This window comes from Spinacia oleracea, chromosome 2 (assembly GCF_020520425.1).
Source record: "Spinacia oleracea cultivar Varoflay chromosome 2, BTI_SOV_V1, whole genome shotgun sequence".
In the NCBI taxonomy this organism is placed as follows: domain Eukaryota; kingdom Viridiplantae; phylum Streptophyta; class Magnoliopsida; order Caryophyllales; family Amaranthaceae; genus Spinacia; species Spinacia oleracea.
Window position 1 is genome coordinate 88,082,600 of NC_079488.1, and position 21,655 is coordinate 88,104,254.

General features: G+C 37.6%; 2 protein-coding genes across 2 annotated transcripts; one reads left to right on the forward strand and one right to left on the reverse strand.

The window, feature by feature from the left end:
- Positions 1 to 10,126: 10,126 nt before the first annotated feature.
- LOC130467616 (uncharacterized) lies at positions 10,127 to 12,010 on the reverse strand. The gene has a single exon (XM_056836175.1). It carries the CDS (start codon positions 12,008 to 12,010, stop codon positions 10,127 to 10,129), a length of 1,884 nt encoding a protein of 627 aa, XP_056692153.1.
- Positions 12,011 to 13,576: 1,566 nt separating this feature from the next.
- LOC110791359 (protein ORANGE-LIKE, chloroplastic) lies at positions 13,577 to 18,502 on the forward strand. The gene is made up of 8 exons (XM_021996107.2): positions 13,577 to 13,856; positions 14,335 to 14,452; positions 14,579 to 14,698; positions 15,264 to 15,350; positions 16,075 to 16,151; positions 16,281 to 16,408; positions 17,086 to 17,222; positions 18,121 to 18,502. The coding sequence occupies exons 1-8, from the start codon at positions 13,678 to 13,680 to the stop codon at positions 18,196 to 18,198; spliced, it is 924 nt and encodes a 307-aa protein (XP_021851799.2). The 5' UTR covers positions 13,577 to 13,677; the 3' UTR covers positions 18,199 to 18,502.
- Positions 18,503 to 21,655: the final 3,153 nt, after the last annotated feature.

Below are 21,655 nucleotides of genomic sequence, written 5' to 3' on the forward strand. Positions count from 1 at the left end.
AGAGAGCAATTTTTCTGTGTTTTTGTTTGTGAAGGAGGAAGCCAAAATAAATAACGGAAGGCTGAAGAATTATTTCGGGAAGGAAATAAATTCGGTAATCAATTAGAATCAATCAACGACTCAATTTCCGGAATAAAATCTGTAACCGTTATGGAAAATATTCGGTTACCAAAATACAACAACTAGCCGTTACACGGGATTGATTGGTGGCAAAAAGGGCCCCACCCACACCCGCGAACGCGCCGCGCCACTCACCCGAGCCCGGCCCGCGCGCGCGTGTGCGGTGACCTAGAGCCTCCTCTCAAGTCTTCTAACAAACTTATTAGTGGAGTGAGGATATATAAAGTGGGTAAAACTCTTATTTTTTTGTCAATGTGGGACAAGCACAATTTTCATTCTTTTGAAGCATCACTACCTATACTTCCAACAATCCCCCACATGATTCAAAAGAACAGGAAAAACTAGGAAGGAACGTTTTGGGCAACGGAGACTTTAGTTTTGAAAGTGTCAATGTCTTTTGGACTTGAATTAACACCCAACGCATACAAAAATATCTTACAGTCGTTTTAGGTAGATTTCTCATTGAACCTATCACGAAGTTAGTAAACTACTTTTGCGCGTTTCAACTTTTCTCAAATCAAGACTCGTTTTCGCAATTTGTAATTTTTTAGTGCCCCACAAAATACCCGGATTTTCATGAATGCTCTAGTGGTCCTAAGCCTTAAGGACTCTCATAGGGGATTGGGCGTAACCCCCACATTCACATAGGTAAGTTCATCAAGTTTGTACCGTCACAAACCACCTTTTCAAGGCTATGAACTTATTAAGAGCCTTAGCTCAACCTTACGCATATGACAGTTAGAAAAATACTACATCACTTTTATTATTAGGAAGGGTAGTAGTAACAAACATGAGTTCTTTTGTGATTTCGTTTGACCCATTGAACTTAGATTTCCTAAGATGGGTGTCAAGCACCATTTTTCTACAAAGGCCTTTGGTGAGAGGATCTGCAATATTCCTCTCGGACTTTACATACTCGAGTGATATTACATTTTTTCTGATCAGATCTCTAACTATAGCATGCCTTAAGCGAATATGCCTTCTCTTTCCATTATAGGCTTGATTTTTCGCTACCCCAATTGCAGCTTGTGAGTCACAATGCATTGAAACTGATGGAGCTGGTTTCCCCCACAATGGAATATCAGCAAGCAAACTCCTTATCCATTCAGCTTCCTGTCCTGCCAATTCTAAAGCAATAAACTCAGATTCCATAGTAGATTTGGCAATGCAAGTTTTTTTAGATGATTTCCATGATATAGCTCCTCCAGCAAGAGTAAAAACATAGCCACTAGTAGATTGAATTTCATCACTATCCGACACCCAATTGGCATCACAATATCCCTCAAGAACACAAGGTGCTCTATGATAATGTAAACCCCAATTGATAGTGCCTTTCAAATACTTCAATAATCTAATCAATGCATTCCAGTGATCTTGATTAGGATTATGAGTATATCTACTCAATCTACTAACCGCATATGCTATATCAGGTCTAGTGTAGTTCATCAAAAACATCAAACTTCCAATAATCTTGGCATATTGTTCCTGTGATACAGAATTACCTTTGTTCTTTTTCAAATGAATACTAGAATCATATGGGGTTTGCACTGGAGTGCAGTCAAATTGACCAAATTTCTTTAAAATCTTTTCAATATAATGAGATTGGTTTAAAGACATCCCATATGAAGTTCTAGTAATCTTTATGCCAAGAATCACATCTGCCTCTCCTAAATCCTTCATCTCAAAACAAGAATTTAGGAAAGCCTTGGTTTCGTTCACTATGTCTATATTGGTACCAAAAATTAACATGTCATCCACGTATAGACATATGAAAACGCAACCAAGTTTTGAAAGTTTGGAATACACACAAGCATCAGAATCATTTACCTGAAAGCCATTAGAAATAATAGTTTGATGAAATTTGTCATACCATTGTTTAGGTGCTTGTTTTAATCCATACAATGATCTAATGAGCCTGCATACCTTATCTTCCTGTCCAGGACAACACATCCCTCTGGTTGCTTCATATAAATTTCTTCATTCAAATCACCATTCAAAAAAGCAGTTTTTACATCCATTTGATGCACAACAAGATCATGAATGGATGCAAGTGCAATTAAGACTCTAATGGTGGCAACTTTAGTGACAGGAGAATATGTATCAAAATAGTCTACACCATGCTTTTGACGATGACCTCCTACCACAAGCCTAGCTTTATACTTAATCAAGGATCCTTTTGGAGTATGTTTCTTAGTAAAAATCCACTTACTACATAAGGGCTTGCAACCTCTAGGAAGATCAGACAAAATCCAAGTGTTATTACTCATGATAGACTCAATTTCACTATTTATGGCCTCTAACCAAAAATTTGAATCAATTGACCTCATAGCTTCTCCATAGGATCTAGGGTTTTCTTCTAAGAGAAATGCATCAACTTCTTGCTCGTCTAATAACTCTTTCTCAATTAGGAAGGCAGTAATAAAATCGGGTCCAAAGCTAGACTCAGTTCTAGTTCTTTTACTCCTTTTAGGTTCTAGAGTCTCACTAGATGATGCAATGTCATGATGCACAATGGAAGGTGGAGATGCAACAGGTAAGCATGCTTGAACATTAACTTTCATAGGAAAAATATGCTCAAAAAACTCTACATCCCTTGACTCACGAATTGGTCCAAAACCAGATGCATCCTTAAGAATGAATCTATATGCAGCACTGTTGGACGCATAACCTATAAAAATACCATCCACGGTTTTAGGTCCAATCTTACTCCTTTGGAAATCAGGAAGTCCTATTTTTCCCAAACACCCCCACACTTTAAGGTAACCCAAATTAGGCTTAAACCCTTTCCACAATTCATATGGGGTTTTATCTAATTTCTTATGGGGAACACGGTTAAGCACATAGCAAGCAGAAAGAATTGCCTCACCCCACATGTTAGTAGGCATACCAGAACTTATAAGCATAGCATTCATCATATCCTTAAGTGTCCTATTTTTGCGTTCAGCTATTCCATTCTGTTCTGGGGTATAAGGAGCTGTAACCTCATGAATAATCCCATTAGCTTCACAAAATTTCTTTAAAGGAGTTCCATCATATTCACCACCTCTATCTGATCTAACTCTCTTTATTTTCAGGTCTAATTGGTTTTCAACCTCAGCCTTATAAATATGGAATTTCTCTTCTGCCTCATCTTTAGTACTCAATAAATAGACCTTACAATAACGAGAAAAATCATCTACAAAGGTAATATAATAACGTTTTCCTCCTCTACTCATGGAATTCTTAAAGTCGCCTAAGTCACTATGAATTAGTTCTAGTAGGGTAGAAGATCGACATACATTCTTATTAAAGGCTTTTTTCGGGTGCTTAGCTTCTACACAAACTTCACATTTGTCAAAAGAGGTATTACTAAAATCTGGAATAAGACTAAGTTGTTTGAGTCTCTTGACAGATGCAACATTCACATGACCTAGTCTAGAATGCCATAAAGAAACTGACTCAGCAATATAAACAGAAGCAGGATTATTATTATTATCAGTCACAACATCAAGCACAAATAAACCCCCATTACAAAATCCCTTACCCACAAATTCACCATTTCTGGTAAGTACAAGTTTATCAGATTCAAAAGTTAACTTGATACTTGCTTTGTTAAGTAAAGCACCAGAAATGAGGTTCCTGCGGATATCGGGTACATGCAAAACATTTTACAAAGCAATAGTTTTTCCAGAAGTAAGCTTTAGAAAAACTTTTCCTTTGCCAAGTACACTCACGGTGCTTGAGTTGCCCATGAAGACACATTCTCCTTCAGAAACTTTTTCATAGTCTTGAAACATTTCCTTGCTCGAACAAATGTGGCGAGTTGCTCCAGTATCAACAACCCATTCAGTCACGTTGCTCACCAGATTTACCTCGGACACAACAGCAGCAATGATGTCTTCAGTGAGATTAGCTTGAGGCTTGTTCTCCTTTGGCTTGTTCCCAGGTCCATGTCCTTGCCTGCATTCCCTAGCTGAATGACCATACTTACCGCAAGTATAGCAATTTCCTTTAAACTGCCTTTTCTCCTTGTTGTTGTTCTGCCTTGTACCATGGAACTGATTTGGACCCTTGCCTTTCGGTCCCTTATTATAACCTGCATTTCTTTTAGTTTCAACAAGATTAGCAGTAGAGGAAGAATGGTCAGTAGTTTTTCCCTTGGTTTGGATACGGTTCTGCTCTTCAATCTTAATGTGGGAAACGAGTTCTTGAAGGGTAAAGTCTTTTTGTTTGTGTTTCATGGAATGGACATAGGTTTGCCAAGAAGGGGGTAATTTCTCAAGGAGACAATTGGCTTGGAAAAGCTCACAGATTTTCATACCCTCAGCAACAATATCAGCACATAAATGTTCATACTCGTGAACTTGATCAAGGACAGGCTTATCATCAGTCATACGGAAATTTAACCAACGACTACAAGCATATTTCTTAGTCCCAAAATCATCAGTTCCATACTTAGTTTTCAGAGCATCCCGAATTTCCATAGCATTCTTAGACTTACTATAAATCATATAAAGAGAAGCAGTCATGTAGTGCAACAACATCCCACGACAGGTTTTGTTATCTTTCTCAAAATCCCTAGTGGAATTAGCAGGGGCAGCAATAACAGTAAGACAATAATCTACCCCAATTTGACCCAAGAAAAACTCCATCTTATCAGACCACATCTTATAATTCTTCCCATCGAAAGGATCTAACTTAGACATATCAGGGATGAAAGGGTTGGGAAGCATGGCAGAAGTAAAAGGGATAGCAGTAGGGATATGACCAGCCATTGTAAAAATAAAACACGGAAGAAAAAATTCAACTTTAGATTGTAGGAACAATGACTAGTAATGAACGAATAAACTTATCTTTAACCAAGTCGTGGCGTGTATGAACACTGCCCTAAAGTTGAATTTGCCCCGTTACGTACACACGGCCTCTTGACAATCAACCTCCAGGGTTACACGACATCTATCTCGTTGGTGTAGTACAAAAAGATAGTTTGAAAACGAAATTGAACGTTGCCCAAAATGAATCAGAGAGTATGTGTTTGAGAGGAAAATTTTCGGAGAGCAATTTTTCTGTGTTTTTGTTTGTGAAGGAGGAAGCCAAAATAAATAACGGAAGGCTGAAGAATTATTTCGGGAAGGAAATAAATTCGGTAATCAATTAGAATCAATCAACAACTCAATTTCCGGAATAAAATCTGTAACCGTTATGGAAAATATTCGGTTACCAAAATACAACAACTAGCCGTTACACGGGATTGATTGGTGGCAAAAAGGGCCCCACCCACACCCACACCCACACCCACACCCGCGAACGCGTCGCGCCACTCGCCCGAGCCCGGCCCGGCCCGGCCCGCGCGCGCGCGTGTGCGGTGGCCTAGAGCCTCCTCTCAAGTCTTCTAACAAACCTATTAGTGGAGTGAGGATATATAAAGTGGGTAAAACTCTTATTTTTTTGTCAATGTGGGACAAGCACAATTTTCATTCTTTTGAAGCATCACTACCTATACTTCCAACATGCTACTGTTATTCTAGGATTCTACTATTAGCATTATCCTAGTCTAACTCTAATATATTAGAAACGTCCAAGACTAGAGTCATAGTTGTACTACTATTCTAGTTTAACATCCTCTCAAGTTGGAGCATGAAGATTTCGAATGCCCATCTTGCCAAGAAATAATAACTCGAATTGTGCTTTTCTCAATGCTTTGGTGAAAATATCTACTAGCTAATTGCACCTTCGTTGAGACGTTTGAAGGACAAATAATACGTTCTTTGATTGCATCACGTATAAAGAGACAGTCTCCTTCAATATGTTTTATCCGTTCATGAAACACTGGATTTTGTGCAATGTGAAGGGCGGGCTGACTATCACAAAACACACTCATACCCTGCTTATGCTCTACACCCAAATCTTGAAGTAGCCAATTCAACCATTTTATCTCACAAGTTAACGCTGCCATAGAACGATATTCAGCTTCTGCCGACGAACGTGAAACTTTATGTTGTTTCTTAGTCTTCCAAAGACACAGGAGAAAGACCTAGCAGAACAAACCATCCGGTTAACGAACGACGAGTTAATAGGCAACTAGCCCAGTCCGAGTCACAACATTCCTCTAGTTGCAGTGCACTGTCAGAACGTAAAAGAATACCTTGACCCGGACACTTTTTCAAGTATCGCACTACCCTTCATGTTGCTTCCCAATGCTCCTCCTTTGATGCTTGCATAAATTGGGACAAAATGTGTACTGAATATGCCAAATTTGGTCTGGTTACTGCCAAGTAAATTAAACGACCTACTAGGCGCATGTACTTCTCCCCATCATCCATCTCTTTTCCTTCTGTGAGAGCTAATTTGTGATTTTGCTCCATTGGAAAACCTGCAGGCTTTGCACCCAAAAGACCTGTTTCTAAAATAATATCTAGTGCATATTTTCTTTGACACACGTAATAAATTTACATATATATATATACAAATAGTTTGATCGATGAATTGAAACACACCGCAATATTTGTCCTCTTCCTGAATTTAGGATGGGGCAAGAAAAAAGTTAGAGAGAAAAAGAAAGCAAAGTAGTGATGTTCCGAAAGAGATAGTTGCAAACATACTTGCGAAACTTCCTGTGAAAACAATCTTCCGGTGCAAAACAGTTTGCAAAGAATTCTACGACATTATCTCAGAATCAAACTTGGCTGAATTACATTACCAAAACCCTCACCTTAGCCTTATAAGTCTCCGAAATATCCCTTACGAACGATTAATTAAACCAGTACAGTAACCACTTCTTTATGATCGAAGGCTACAAAAGTAGTTATAATTATAAATTCGAGTCTTGTAATTTCGCAAATTTGGTTGATTTTATTTACGGCTATGAGATTGTTAATTCTTGTAGAGGTATTGTTCTTCTAAGAAAAGAATCACGTTATTGCAGTGAAGGTGATTCTTTAGAATATTTTTATAACTCTGTTATGGTATGCAACCCGATAACTCTGTTATGACAGATGTAGATAATTGTCGTTCTGAACTTGAGTTATGGGTGATGAATGATTCTTGGAGCAAATGTTATGTGATTCAGAGTATGCTACATAACCACATTATCAATTCTAAGTATTTGGACTTCAAATTTTTTGAGGATATTCACAGTGGTATTATTGTTTTCTTGATCCAATTCAAAAATTCATGTAAACTTATGAAAAATTCATGTCAACTTATCACTTATGATCCTAGAATTGATGAAATCGAACAAACAATGTGAACAAAGCTTGAGCAATACACAAACAATGGAGCTCATCAACTGTAAACTGAGTTGATGAGGAGAGAATAATTCTTTTATTACTAACTTGCTTAGAGTACAAGCTGATATTATGAAACGTAGTAAATAGAATAATGCTAAGGATAAAACTTATATAGTAGGAGCAATGATGTGCTGTCTCAACCAATCAGAAGAGAGGAGCTTGCTGACAACCAATCAGATATCAACTCACTAACAAACAAACTGCCATGTCAGCATGTCAGTTATGGAATTCAGTTACAAGAGGAATCATCCTGTGTGTGCGTATGCATGACTGCTACTGTGTGGCATCTCTGGTGCAACTATGTCATGCTGTCCAACACCCCCCCTCAAGCTAGGGGTGACAGAGGAAAGTCCTAGCTTGGACAATAAATCATTGAACTGAGGAGAGGGTAAAGCTTTGGTGAACACATCTGCAAGTTGTGAATGTGTAGGCAAATAAGTTAGTTGAATCAAACCTTCCAAAACCTTATCCCTTGTGAAATGGCAATCGATTTCAATGTGTTTAGTTCTCTCATGAAAAACTGGATTCTTGCCTATGTAAATTGCTGATTGATTGTCACAATGTAAGGTCACTGGTTTCAAGTTGGTGACACCAATCTCCTCTAGGAGCCTAACCAACCAAGTAACCTCTGAAGCATCTGCAGCCATGGCCCTGTACTCAGCTTCAGAGGAGCTTTTAGAAACTGTTCCTTGCTTCTTTGATTTCCATGAAACTGGTGAGTTACCAAACAATAACACATATCCAGTGACAGATTTTCTGGTGTTGGGGCAAGCAGCCCAATCACTATCAGAAAAGGCTTGCAATGTGAGAGAATTTGTAGCTCTAAGAAGGATACCTTGTCCTGCAGTATGAGCAACATACCTAAGAACATGATGCAGAGCTGAAACATGAGGAATTCTTGGTAGGTGCATAAACTGACTTAGAAGTTGAACAGCAAAACACAGATCTGGTCTGGTGTGAGTGAGGAAATTCAGCTTGCCAACCAATGTTCTGTAGTGTTCTGGCTTCTCATAAGGCATCCCCTCATCTGAAAACAACTTAGTATTGAGAGAGAGAGGTGTTGCTGCAGTTTTGTGAAGATCAAAATCACAATCTGTCAGGAGTGATTTAGTGAACTTTTTCTGTGTAAGCACAACACCTTCTGGTAAGTATCCAACCTCAATGCCAAGGAAAAAACTCATGATTCCCAAATCTTTAATGCTAAACACATCATCCAAATGTTTCTTGAGAGCTGTAATGGTAGGTAGATGATCTCCTGTAAGCAAAATGTCATCCACATACACAACAGCTAAAGTGATGTGAGTGTCAGTTTTCTTAATGAATAAAGAATAGTCATTCTTGGACTGTATGAAACCCAGAAGATGTAGTTCACCATGGAGCTTGGCAAACCACTGCCTGGAAGCTTGTTTGAGTCCATATAAGGATTTTTTTAGTTTGCAAACTTGATTATCAGGATTTGGAATTCCTTCAGGCATTTTCATGTAAACTTCCTCATGGAGATCCCCATGTAGGAATGCATTGTTTACATCTAGCTGGTAGATTGTCCATTTCATGCTTGCTGCATAAGCAATAATACATCTCACAGTGGACATCTTAACTACAGGAGAAAAAGTCTCTTCATAGTCAATGCCAAACTTCTGTGTAAAACCTTGAGCTACCAATCTGGCTTTACATCTTTCAAGAGAACCATCAGCTTTAAGTTTAACCTTGAACACCCATTTGCAGCCAATAGGTTTCTTTCCAGCTGGTAGTGCAACCACTTCCCATGTGTCATTGTGCAACAAGGCTTGAATCTCCTTTTCCATGGCTTGAACCCATTCTGGTTTCTGAACAGCCTCCTTATAACTTCTAGGTTCAGTCATATTTTCAAGCAGAACAACCATGGCATGATGACTATCTGGAAGATTCTTGTAAGAAACAAGATTGCACCAATGTGTAGCTGTGTAACAATGGTAGTTGTCCAAATAGGAAGGTGGTTTGTGAGTTCTACCAGATGTTCTAGGGAGTTGGGATGAGATTGGTGGTGTAACAACAGAACTGGTAATAGAAGAAACAGAAGAAGAGAGAAGAGAAGAATCAGGTGGAGAATTAGATTGAGAGAAAGGTGTGAAAGGAGTGGAAGAAGAAGAAGAAGTTTCAGGAGAAGATGCAGATGTAAATGTTTGTGAAGGTGTGAAAGGAAGAATAGTGTTTGGGTCTGGTTGCAAAGGTGTATGAACTGGTAGGAAAAGATAAGAAGGAAAAGAAGAAGAATCTGGTGGAATTTCAGTGAGGAGATTGTTAGAATGATGAAATGGAAAGTGAGTTTCATGGAAAACAACATCTCTTGATACACTTATTTTTCCTGTTTTGGGATCCAGGACTTTGTAACCTTTCTGTGAGGGAGAATATCCAATGAAAACACAAGCTGTAGCTCTTGGATCAAACTTGGTTCTATGTGCTTTTGAGGTTGAAACATACACCAAACAACCAAAAGATCTCAAGTGTTCATAAAGGGGTTTGTGTCCATGAAGTTTCTCATAGGGAGTAAGGTTACCAATACTTTTTAATGGCATTCTATTGATGAGATATGTGGCACACAGTACACATTCTCCCCAATACTTCATAGGCAGCTTAGACTGAAAGTGTAGAGACCTTGCAGTTTCAAGTAAATGTCTGTGTTTCCTCTCAACAACCCCATTTTGTTGAGGAGTACCACTGCAACTAGTCTGTTGAACTATTCCCTTTTGTAGCAGAACTTATTTCATATCCCCTTCACACAGTTCCAAAGCATTGTCTGATCTAATACACAATACTTTTGAACTAAATTGTGTTTCAACCATATTCAGAAAAGAAATAATCACAGAAACTGCATCTGATTTAGATTTCAACAAGTGAGTCCAAGTTGTTCTTGTAAAATCATCCACTATAGTAAGAAACATGGTACAACCAGTGTGAGTTTTGTGTTTATATGGACCCCAGGTGTCTAAATGGATCATCTGAAACATCTTAGTACTCTTTATGCTACTGACTGGAAATGAACTTCTAGGTTGTTTAGCTACAGGACATATTTGGCATATGCTATCATGTGCCAAAGGTGCTGCTAGACTATCAATCACCATCTTTATTTTATGATAGGGAACATGTCCAAGTCTCATATGCCAAAGTTGTGCTGCAGCAGTGTTATTGCTGGAAGCTTTGAGGCAAGCAGCTGAAGAATCTTCATTCACTTGTAGCTTGTTGTCATCCACACTGTATAGACCTGATCTGACACTACCAAGAACCTGTGGCCCTTTCATTGAATGGCCCTGAACATAGCATTTATCAGCTGTGAATGAGACTGTACAACTCTGATCTTTGCATAATTTATTGATGGATAACAGGTTGTAATGAAAATCAGGAACATGTAAGACTCCTTTTAACTGAATATGACAATTTAAAGTGACTGTTCCCTTATGATGCACTGCCACTTTTCTTCCATCAGGAATAGTAATGAACTCATTATCATCAAGTATAGCTTCATAAGTGTCAAACATGTTCAAGCTAGCACACATGTGATCTGATGCTCCACTATCCAATAGCCAACTAGATTTTGAATAGGTAAGAAAACAATATGTATTACCTGCCATGAAGGCATGACCTGCAGTATCTCCTTCCTCATTCTGGTGTTCTGCTGCACTTGTCTTATCATTTTGTTGTTTGTTCAGAAGGCTCAACAGTTGAGTGCATTGTTCTGCAGTGAGAAAACCAGGTTGAGTCTGTGAGTGTTCTTTTTCTGCAGTAGTATAGTGTTGCTGCTGATATTCCATCAGATCTTCATCTGTATAGCCTTCATCTGTGTAAGCAGCTCCTGCAACTCTTTTATCAGACTTAAAACCAGTGAAACCAGGTGGAAAACCATGCAATTTAAAACATCTTTCAGTGCTATGACCATTGACTTTACAATGATCACAGAAATAGATGGATGGCTTCTTATATGTTGTTGGCTTACTCCCAGCAGCCACACCATTATACTGATAGTTGTTCTTGTAGTATGGTTGACTCTTGTAAGAGTTGTATCCACCTCTATTCTGATTGTCATTGTATCTCCTTCTGTCTGCTCCAAAAGCATGACTCTCATGATGTGGTGCAGGTGCGCCAATCTCTCTTTGCTTTTCTTCTTGTGCCAGCATTCTGTAAGCATGAGATATTGTAGGCAAAGGTTGCATCATCAAGAGACTTCCTCTGGTTGTAGCCAGATGTTCCCCCAATTTCATGAGAAATTGCATCAACCTTTGATCCTGTTGCATCTTAACAATCCTCTGAGTCAGATTACAAGTACACTGATTACAGGTACAAGTTGGCAATGGATTTGCTGCACTTATTTTATCCCATATTGACTTAATTTCTGTGAAGAACTCTGCTACTGTATGACCTCCTTGTGTGATCTCAGCTGATTGTTGTTCTAATGAGAACAATTGTGGTCCAGATACAAAACCTAACTTGTTCTTGGATGACATTGAAATCATCATGCTTCTTTTCCAATCTCCATAGCCTTCTCCTTTGAATTTAATCGAGACTAACTGACTAGCTGTGTTATCAGTTGGATGCAAGTAAAAAGGACTAGCAGGATCCTGATTTGGGGCTAAAATTGGTGTTGCCATTCTATTCTAGATAGAAATGCAGTAATGCAATAATTTGAGAGAGTAACCAGCAAAAGATTTCAATGAAACTTTCAAGAAGATTTCAGCAGAAACACAGAATTGGCAGAAGAAGTTCCTAATCAATCAGCAATTAGGAATACAGACAACAAAGAAGAAATGAGGATTAACAGACCTCAAAATCGAAGAACTCAGAATTTTGATTGAATTGTACCAACAGAATAGGAGAGAAAATCTGATCCAGGATCTTGATTCTACTGCTCTGATACCATGATGAAATCGAACAAACAATGTGAACAAAGCTTGAGCAATACACAAACAATGGAGCTCATCAACTGTAAACTGAGTTGATGAGGAGAGAATAATTCTTTTATTACTAACTTGCTTAGAGTACAAGCTGATATTATGAAACGTAGTAAATAGAATAATGCTAAGGATAAAACTTATATAGTAGGAGCAATGATGTGCTGTCTCAACCAATCAGAAGAGAGGAGCTTGCTGACAACCAATCAGATATCAACTCACTAACAAACAAACTGCCATGTCAGCATGTCAGTTATGGAATTCAGTTACAAGAGGAATCATCCTGTGTGTGCGTATGCATGACTGCTACTGTGTGGCATCTCTAGTGCAACTATGTCATGCTGTCCAACAAGAATAAATTGCCTCAAGAAGAAGAGAGTTGCACCGGTTCATATGGGGATGGATGTGCAATTCTATGTTCCCACTTTTTTCTCTTGTCTGTAGAGGTGAATACAAATACAATTAAAATATTACTTGCGTATTTGTATTGCTTTAATTTATTTCTTCAATTTTCTATAATGCACATGCGTTCACAATATTTGGCAATTCATGGTGTTGGAAGAGATGAGTTATTGTATGCAGTCTTAGGAGGTACTTATTAAGATTTAATTAGGGAGAGGAATGGAATAAGAAATACTTCTTCCGATTTTTAATACTCGCAACGTTTGTCACTTTTACGCATGTCAATGTACAACTTTGATAATTAATATCTTTAATTCTTTTTAAGCAAAAATTACAAAAAAAAAATGATATTTTAGAAGTGCACATTGAGACGAATCTGGCAACATCTTACCTGACTAAATTTTATCTTACTTGTAAATCACCAATAATAGTTAAAGTAGAATATGTGAATAGTGTAAAAAGTCCAAATATTACGAGTATTAAAAATCGGAGGAAGTAAAGATATTGGACATAGTTTATTAGGTGTAACTAGATGCATTGTACGCCCAATGATATTTTTATATTCATTAATAGATTTTCTTATATATTTTCCTGTCGAAGAGATACACCTAATAATTTTCATACACTGTATTTGATACAAAGGGACATCTAAAATTAAAAACTTCATCTGTTACTTAAATAGGTTGACTTAAAAATTATAAAAATTATATTTATAAAGTATAATATATGGATATGAATCTAATAACCTATCAGGTGATGATAATAGTTTAATGTAAATATTGTACAAGACAAGAGGGTGTGATATTTATGAAAACAGAAGAAGTATACGGACGTAAACTCGTAAAGGATTAGCCTCCCCAAGTTTGGAAATTCGTCAACTGGTTTTAGTTCGTACTTCGTCATCAAAATAAAGGATTAGACAACAATCAGCTTCAGCAAGAAAAAAAAGCGGTGTAACTTCAGAAATGGAGTGTTGTCTCTCTCTTCACCCTTCTTCCTTCATTACAGTCCCTTCAAACATCAAATTCAAACACCATTGTTTCTCCCGTCCCAAATTTCTTCGAGTTTCTTGCTCGTCTTCTTCATCTTCTCCTTCTTCAAAGGATTCTTTCGACTCTTTTCCTATTGGCGAAAATGCATCCGGGTTCTACTCTTTACCCCTTTCCAATTTGTTGTATGTTAGACTAGTTTTCTGTGGATTTAGCTTACCATTTTTAGTGGGGATTTCTGAATAATTTGGGGAAAGGGTAATTTGATTTGTGTTCAAAATTTCATATTGTGAATGCAAATTTAAGTCTGTATTATAAAATGATGAAGATTGCGACCTCAATTTGAACTAGTAGTTGTTGTACCTGTTTCAGTATTTACGGGGAAAGGGTTTGTTGTATGTCCATAGATTGTGGTGTTAAAGCTCTGGAATTGTGGTTGATGAAAGCTGATTGCTAAGTTTTAATTTTTGTTGATTTGCCTCTGGATTAGTTAATGTTTGTTGAAATTGGTATTGGGTTTTGTGATGTTGTTGAAAATGTTGTTGAATTTTTGATGTGATTGGCAGTGTTCCATTTGTGTGTCATAAAATTATTAGTCTAGGGTTGCTTATATGGTGGAAACTATGCTTGCAGCAACTTTTGCATTATAGAGGGACCGGAGACTGTACAGAACTTTGTTCAAATGCCGTCACAGGAGATTCAAGATAATATACGGAGTAGGCGGAATAAGATATTTCTTCTCATGGAGGAGGTGAAGTTTGTGACAGTCTTTGTGTAGCTATTTTTAGTTAATGTTATACATTGATCCTCTTCCCTTTGTTGGATTAAGAGGTAAAATCGTCTTATCGTTTTCCGACTATTATGTGCTAACTCATAGGTAAGGAGACTACGGATACAACAACGTCTCAAGGGGATGAAAGCTGTTCATGAGGGTAATTCAGATGAGGCAAATGAAATGCCTGAGATTCCATCATCTATTCCCTTCCTTCCTCATGTGGTAAGTCTTTGGGGGAAACCGCCATTGCTAATTTTCTCAACAATGTAATGTAAGAATAGTTGGCGTAGTAAAATCAACATTCACTTAAACTAGTTGCATTACTTGCATTCAATTAAACAATTGCAATTACAATTGCAGAAAGGTATGCTCTGATAACTGAGCTGTCTGGAAATAAAGAGAAGCAGGAGTGCAGGATATATTGACAAAACCTCTCACTTGGGTTTCAACTTTTCTATAATATATACTTCTTCTGTTCCTTTTTATTTGAAAGAAGTTGCAACACTTTTTTTTCACGCTTGCCAACGCAGAATTTGAACAGTTAATATATTTAATTATCGATAAGTAAAAATTATTTCTTAATACTCAACTGCTTCAATCTTCTGGTTCTATATACGAATGTAGGGAGGATAATGTATTGAGTTTGGATTAGTAATATCTTGAACGTTTTTTCCACATACCACTTCCCTCTTTCTTCTTTGTGTATTAAGTGTAGCTCCTCATTTTTATCAGTCTTCCTACCTGAAGTTGAAAGTTTGAGTTTCTTGTGTAATCTTTCTTTATGCAGACACCAATGTCCTTGAAGAAGCTATACTTGACGAGCTTTTCATTTATAGCAGGGATCATTTTCTTTGGAGGTCTTATTGCTCCAACTGTAAGCTTATACCGTTTTGTTGTTTTGAATATTTCACTAATGCTCTTTTGAAAGGCTGGATAATTTCGGAAAATATGCTGCGGCCTAATATTCCTAAGTCAAACATTGTTATCTATACAATGATCATTACGAGGCTCTTGGTCGCATAACTACTTTCAAACTGAAATAAAATATTTATTAAAAACAGAACAATTAAATAACTTCCATGTAACTTGCTTGCATACAACTATAGCTCCATTTTTAATTCTAAAACACACTATCCAATCAGTTATGAAATTGTTGTTGCCGATTTGTGCTGCAGATTACTCCGTCCTTTTGAGACTAAAATTGTTGGAGATTTTCTTCAATTGAGTGTACTTGTTCTGTAGGCTCATTTGAAATTTCTCTGTGGCCAATTAATAAAACGAATTCTTCATATTGCTTCCTTTGAACTTGGTGATATGTTTGCTTTCTCACCTTATTTTTCACTGGCTAGGTGGCTCTATAAAACCTTTATGAATAGAGCCATGGAGAGGATAAATTATCATTGTAGATTTGGGAAAATATAATGACTTTGTGATGCTTCATTTTTTCACTTCATCAATTTTAACCTTGGAGACTTATGACTGTTTTCTACTTTTCTGGTTCGGAAAGGAAACATAAATTACTTTTTCTCTTCAACTGTATATGGAGTATTACTTAATACAGTGGTTCGTATAGAAACTTAACCTGCTTATATTTGCAGTTGGAATTAAAATTAGGCTTAGGGGGCATGTCTTATGAGGATTTCATTCGCAGTTTGCATTTGCCTCTACAACTGAGGTATGATTAGAAACAATATTTCATTTTACTTTCAGATGATCTATCTGTCAACTATCTAAATAGTTTAATCTCTTCAAGTTGTATAATCAATTCATGCCAATGTTTTGAGCTGTTTATCGCCAATTTCAGTCAAGTTGATCCCATAGTGGCATCTTTCTCCGGTGGTGCTGTTGGAGTTATTTCAGCTTTGATGCTGATTGAAGTTAACAATGTCGAACAACAAGAGAAGAAAAGATGCAAATACTGCCATGGATCTGGTACATGCCAACTTATTCTTCAAACACAAATTCGTTATTTCTTTTTTTTGGCAAATAAGAATTTTATTAAACCAAAGGGGTTAAACAAGAAAGAACATAAGCTACAGCACCACAACAACCAAGCAGCCTATGTAATATTTTTTGGGCTAATTCTTTGTTTCTTACTTGCTTTGTTTGCATGGATCATGATAAGAGAATTTGTTCTCTAATGCATTATGTTTTGCTACTCTCCCCTGATTTCCAGTTACTAGTTGTCTAACTTGGAAAGCGTAGATCTTGTCAAGACGGCGAAAATGACTCCTTTTTCATCTGATAGTTTCATTGTCTTTGTTTTTTCCTTTTACGAATTTGGACATCTATGAGAAGCTGTTTACTAATGTTGTTACCATCTTTTTAAGCTCCTGGATGCTGTAGTAAAATCCTAATTGTGCTGAACGGTGGTTAGCAAAGGCTTGAATCTGCGATAGCTCACTATTTAGGATATGTTTTCTAGTTTTTGTTATGACTTGTGTATCCAATGAACCTCATTTTCAGACGACATATCAATCTTGCTGGGCCACATTGTTGCATTCACTCAAGATCTCTTTTTTCATCCTTTTGGTGTCGTCCATTAGTATGTTTTGGTGTCAGCCTTTAGTTTTTTGGTATCATTTCTCATTAGCATATTTCTTTTGCAGGATATTTGGCCTGTGCTCGATGTTCGGCTAGTGGTGTATGCTTAAGAACAGAACCAATTTCGATAAATGGTGATTTTAATCGTCCCTTGCGAGTGCCAACTACACAAAGGTGTTCAAATTGTTCGGGGGTAGGAAAGGTATGGGAATTTTTTCCTGAAACATTGGTAACATCTCCATTCTCATTTATTTGATGTGATTTTACCACTTTCCACTGTTACTTTGTTTTCATAGTCTGATCAAGTCGAAATTAACAGACTATGTTGTTATTACCTTGTATTTACACGCTATTTTCCTTGAGATTGTCTGAATCTGTAAACAAAAGCAGGCATGTTGAAGTTTTTCCTTTTAAGGACAATGCTATAACAACATTACGTCAATGCCTCTAAAGGTGCTCCCATCTTGCTTGGGTTTATCACCCCAGCCAATTGACCCTAAATCTAATAAAAAAGTGTTTGCTACTTGACAAAACAAGCAACTGTACTATTATAATCTAAATTTAAAGAACACTTAATCTTTGAATTTATTGGAAATGGACATAGAAATTAGAACATTGCATGCCGAATTTTGTGTTATAATTCTGGTTTCTGAGATAACGTGAATATCAATAGTAGGAGATTTTTTTTTTGTTTTGTTTCTGTTTACAAGTTTTTTGTGAGAAGTTTGAGAGGACATGATAAGAAGAAAAGAAAGTCGATTCATGGATGCATTGAAACGTATGAATTCAGTTGAATCATTGCATCTGCTTAAGTTTGTATTAGTGTAGCTGGTGATGGGCGAAATGGCAGAGAAGAATTACTTAAAATAGGCTAGGAGTGCGTCATGCATAACTGGATGATTCTTTCCCAATATGAATCCCTATAACGAGTAATGTGGCACATTATCATTTGTTTCCAGTTGGTCCATGATGATTTGCTTGTAGATTCCAAACTCATATTTATCGGGATATACTCATGATTATGTAGTATTGACCCCGTCAAGTTCACTGGTTGGTTGATAATGATAATTAACGTTAATAATCCCCCTTTTCCATTTCAGGTAATGTGTCCTACTTGCCTTTGCACTGGGATGATAATGGCAAGTGAACATGATCTCAGAATAGAACCATTCGACTAAGATGGAACGGCTAATGCAGTTGTTTGAAAGTGTCAAACTTGTTGACAATGAATGAGCACTTGTAAATTTTTTTGGTAGTAGTGCTGTGGTCGAAACCCTAAAGCAATCCTTGGGAGGAGAAAAAGGGGGGGAGTAGGAGTATACATTACAATGTGTAAAATATGGTTGTATACTTGTATCACCTTGTACGACACCTTTGTCAAATCTATCAAATGTCCAATTGTAACAACAAACAAATCAGGTATATGATCATTCATACGATTTCTTAAAGAATAATATTATACATCAGTACATCACACCCTCCCACTCTCTGTTCTCTGTTCTCTGTTCTCTGTTCTCTGTTCTCTGTTCTCTGTGAAGAGACTTTTGATGTTGAAATCCTAAATACTAACCACATTCACTCCTTAAATCATCAAGAATAAATGTGAACAATATGTTATTCACTCTGGTCATAACATTGATTTTGTTGTAAACAATAAATTTGAGTCGTTCATAATCAAAATACTATAGCTGGAGTTATAGACCAGATACTAGCTGAAAACCAAATTCAAAGCAAAAAGTAACAACACCCCCCTGGGTTCAAAAAGGAATTATTGTCATACAAAATTGAAAATTGACCATAGAATTGCATCTACAAATGCTACAAACAAACATCATGTTGATCGAGATTCGAGAGTGAGTTATGTCACGACTGCTTCCTGTTTGCGTAGTTGGTCCCATTCGATTGACAGAATGTCAGTGAGTTATACTTGTATCATAATTGATGCTTCTTGTCCGGGCAGTCGTTCTCCTTTGGTTTTATCACCGTTCTCATAAAGCAAGCCTTAGAAATGGTTGAATATCTTTTTTTTTCTTTTTTTTTTGGACACAAGAGCAACATCATTGGGGCCGTTTTTATAGCAACATCAAGAGCAACATTTTTTTATAGTAGTAGTGCTGTGGTCACAAGAGCAACATCAATGGGTAAATCGTAAATGGAATGAACTCAACATATGTCATGGCCCTTAGTTTTTCTCAACAGGGTAAACGCAATGAACTCAACAGGGTAATACTTTTCTCATATGTCATGTCATATTTTTACTACTCCATTTAATTAATTAAATTTTGTTAAAGCTTCTTCATACTCATCCAAATTTAGCTCTTCACCCTCAAACTCATTTAAAATATATCAAATAATATAATATCTTAATATTTTTTATTCATTTAACTCACACATTGAGTCTTAAGTTGAGTCTTAGTTTTTCCAAGACTTTGTTAAGACTAACCTACTTCAATGCTACAAACTGATATGTCTGATCTTAAGATTAGGTGAATCGTATGTCATGTCAGCCAAATTCAAGTCTTAAGACTTGGCGATGTTGCTCTAAGAGCAACATCAAGGGGGTCTTAACTTAAGACTTTCTTCATATGCCATGTCATCTTTCCACCAATATTTAATTAATTAAATTTTGTTAAGACTTCTTAAGACTCATTCAAATTTAGTTCTTCACCCCTCAAACTCATTTAAAACATATCAAATAATATAATATTTTAATTTATTTATTTTATTTAACTCACATATTGAGTCTTAAGTTGAGTCTTAGTTTTTCAAGACTCGATTTAAGACTTTGTTAAGACTAACCCACTTCAATGTTTCAAATTGATATGTCTCATCTTAAGACTACGCGAGTCATATGCCATGTCAGCAAAATTCAAGTCTTAAGACTTGGCGCTGATGTTGCTCTAAGCTAAATAAAACAACATTACAACAAATTTTCACAAACTAATTACACAGAGGAGAGAACCACCATTGTTGAGTTAATGAAGAACATGAAGTTGAAGAATAGATAATACGCATAACTTATTTTACCTATATATGTTCCCTCTAGGGTTTCTCTCTTGGGAGGGTTTTTTGCTCTAGTTTCATACTAGCCCTAATCTTCTTAACTCGAAGCGTTGTTGACCTGGTTCGATTATGGCGGACGATGATAGGGATACTTTACCACTGCAGAATGAGGAGAAGGAGGTTATCTGGGAAGAGGAAGGAGATGAGGAGGAGGAAGCGAAGATAAGCTTAGGGGTTGTGGGGAAGCTTTGGACAGAAAGGAATGTAAACGCAAATGCGCTGATAGGTACTATGAAACGGATATGGAACCCGAAGCACGGATTGGAAGAAAATTGCATAGAAAAGAATTTGTTTTTCTTTCAATTCTACCATTGGAGAGACAAGGCGTTTGTCATGGACTCTCAGCCATGGCACTTCGATCATCATGCCCTAATTCTAGCTGACATTACGGATACTGCTCGTCCATCAGAATTACCTCTGCATCAAGTACCGTTCTGGATTAGGGTTTATGATCTACCGTTACGAGGGAGGAACAATGAAAATAATGCTAGGGCTATCGGTGAAAAATTAGGCACGTACATCAAGATGGACAAGTCGGATGTAATTGGTATCAATAAGTCTCTAAGGATCAGAGTCCTAATTGACGCACGGAAGGAACTACCACGTTCGGTGAAATTAAAACTGAGAGGTGGGTTGGTTCAGGAGCTCCCAATCAAACTGGAGAAACTACCAGTTTTTTGCTATGTGTGTGGCAAGTTGGGTCATGGAGACAAAGACTGTGAAGCCAATATGGGGGAGGTTGAAGCGGAACGACGTTTTAACGAGACACTCCGAGCATCTCCTTGGAAAGTCAATAGAGGGGACGAGATGTCGGCGGACAAAAGAGTCCAGTGTGCTCGCTCATTATTTGTTACAAAGAAGAAGCCTAATCCCAGTCCAGTATTGGTGGAGAACATTACAGAGGTAGTAGAAAAGTTGCAAGATGTGTCCTTGTCTTTGAACTCTGTAAAAAATGGGGCAGACGCTACGGAAGGGGTGGTTCCTCAAACAGGCAGTGAGAGCCAACAACCAGTAATAACCCCACTCTCACTATTGGAGGACTCTCCGAGGAGGAAGGTGATAGGAAGGGAGGGAGTGGAAAAGGCAGGGCAAACGGAACATTCTAAAGAGGCAGAGGTGGAGTGCTACACAAGGTTAGTGGAACCAATACCGGGGGTGCCCTTAACTTTCTCCGCGGGCGTGGGAAATTCCACGAAAAAAGGACGGTGCTGGAAAAGAATGGCGCGAGATAGTCAACCTTCGGGGGGGAGTACCTGTGCTAGGGTGGAGCAAAAGCGTAATAGAGAGGTGGAGGCGATGGTAATTGATCAGCTTGACGGGTCTGACGGGAAACGAAGTAAAGTAGTTTTCTCCCCAAACCTTGTTACTGAAGGTCCGGCGGAGGTTGACGGTTGTCAGCCCCGCCAAGACCAATGAGTTACTTATTTTGGAACTGTCGGGGGATCGGCAACCCCTGGACAGTTCGCCAACTCCGTCGCTGGAGTAGTTCGTATGCCGTGGATATGGTTTTCTTATCGGAAACCATGATAAGTAAACAAGATGTTGAAGGTTTACGTAGCAGGTTGGGGTTCT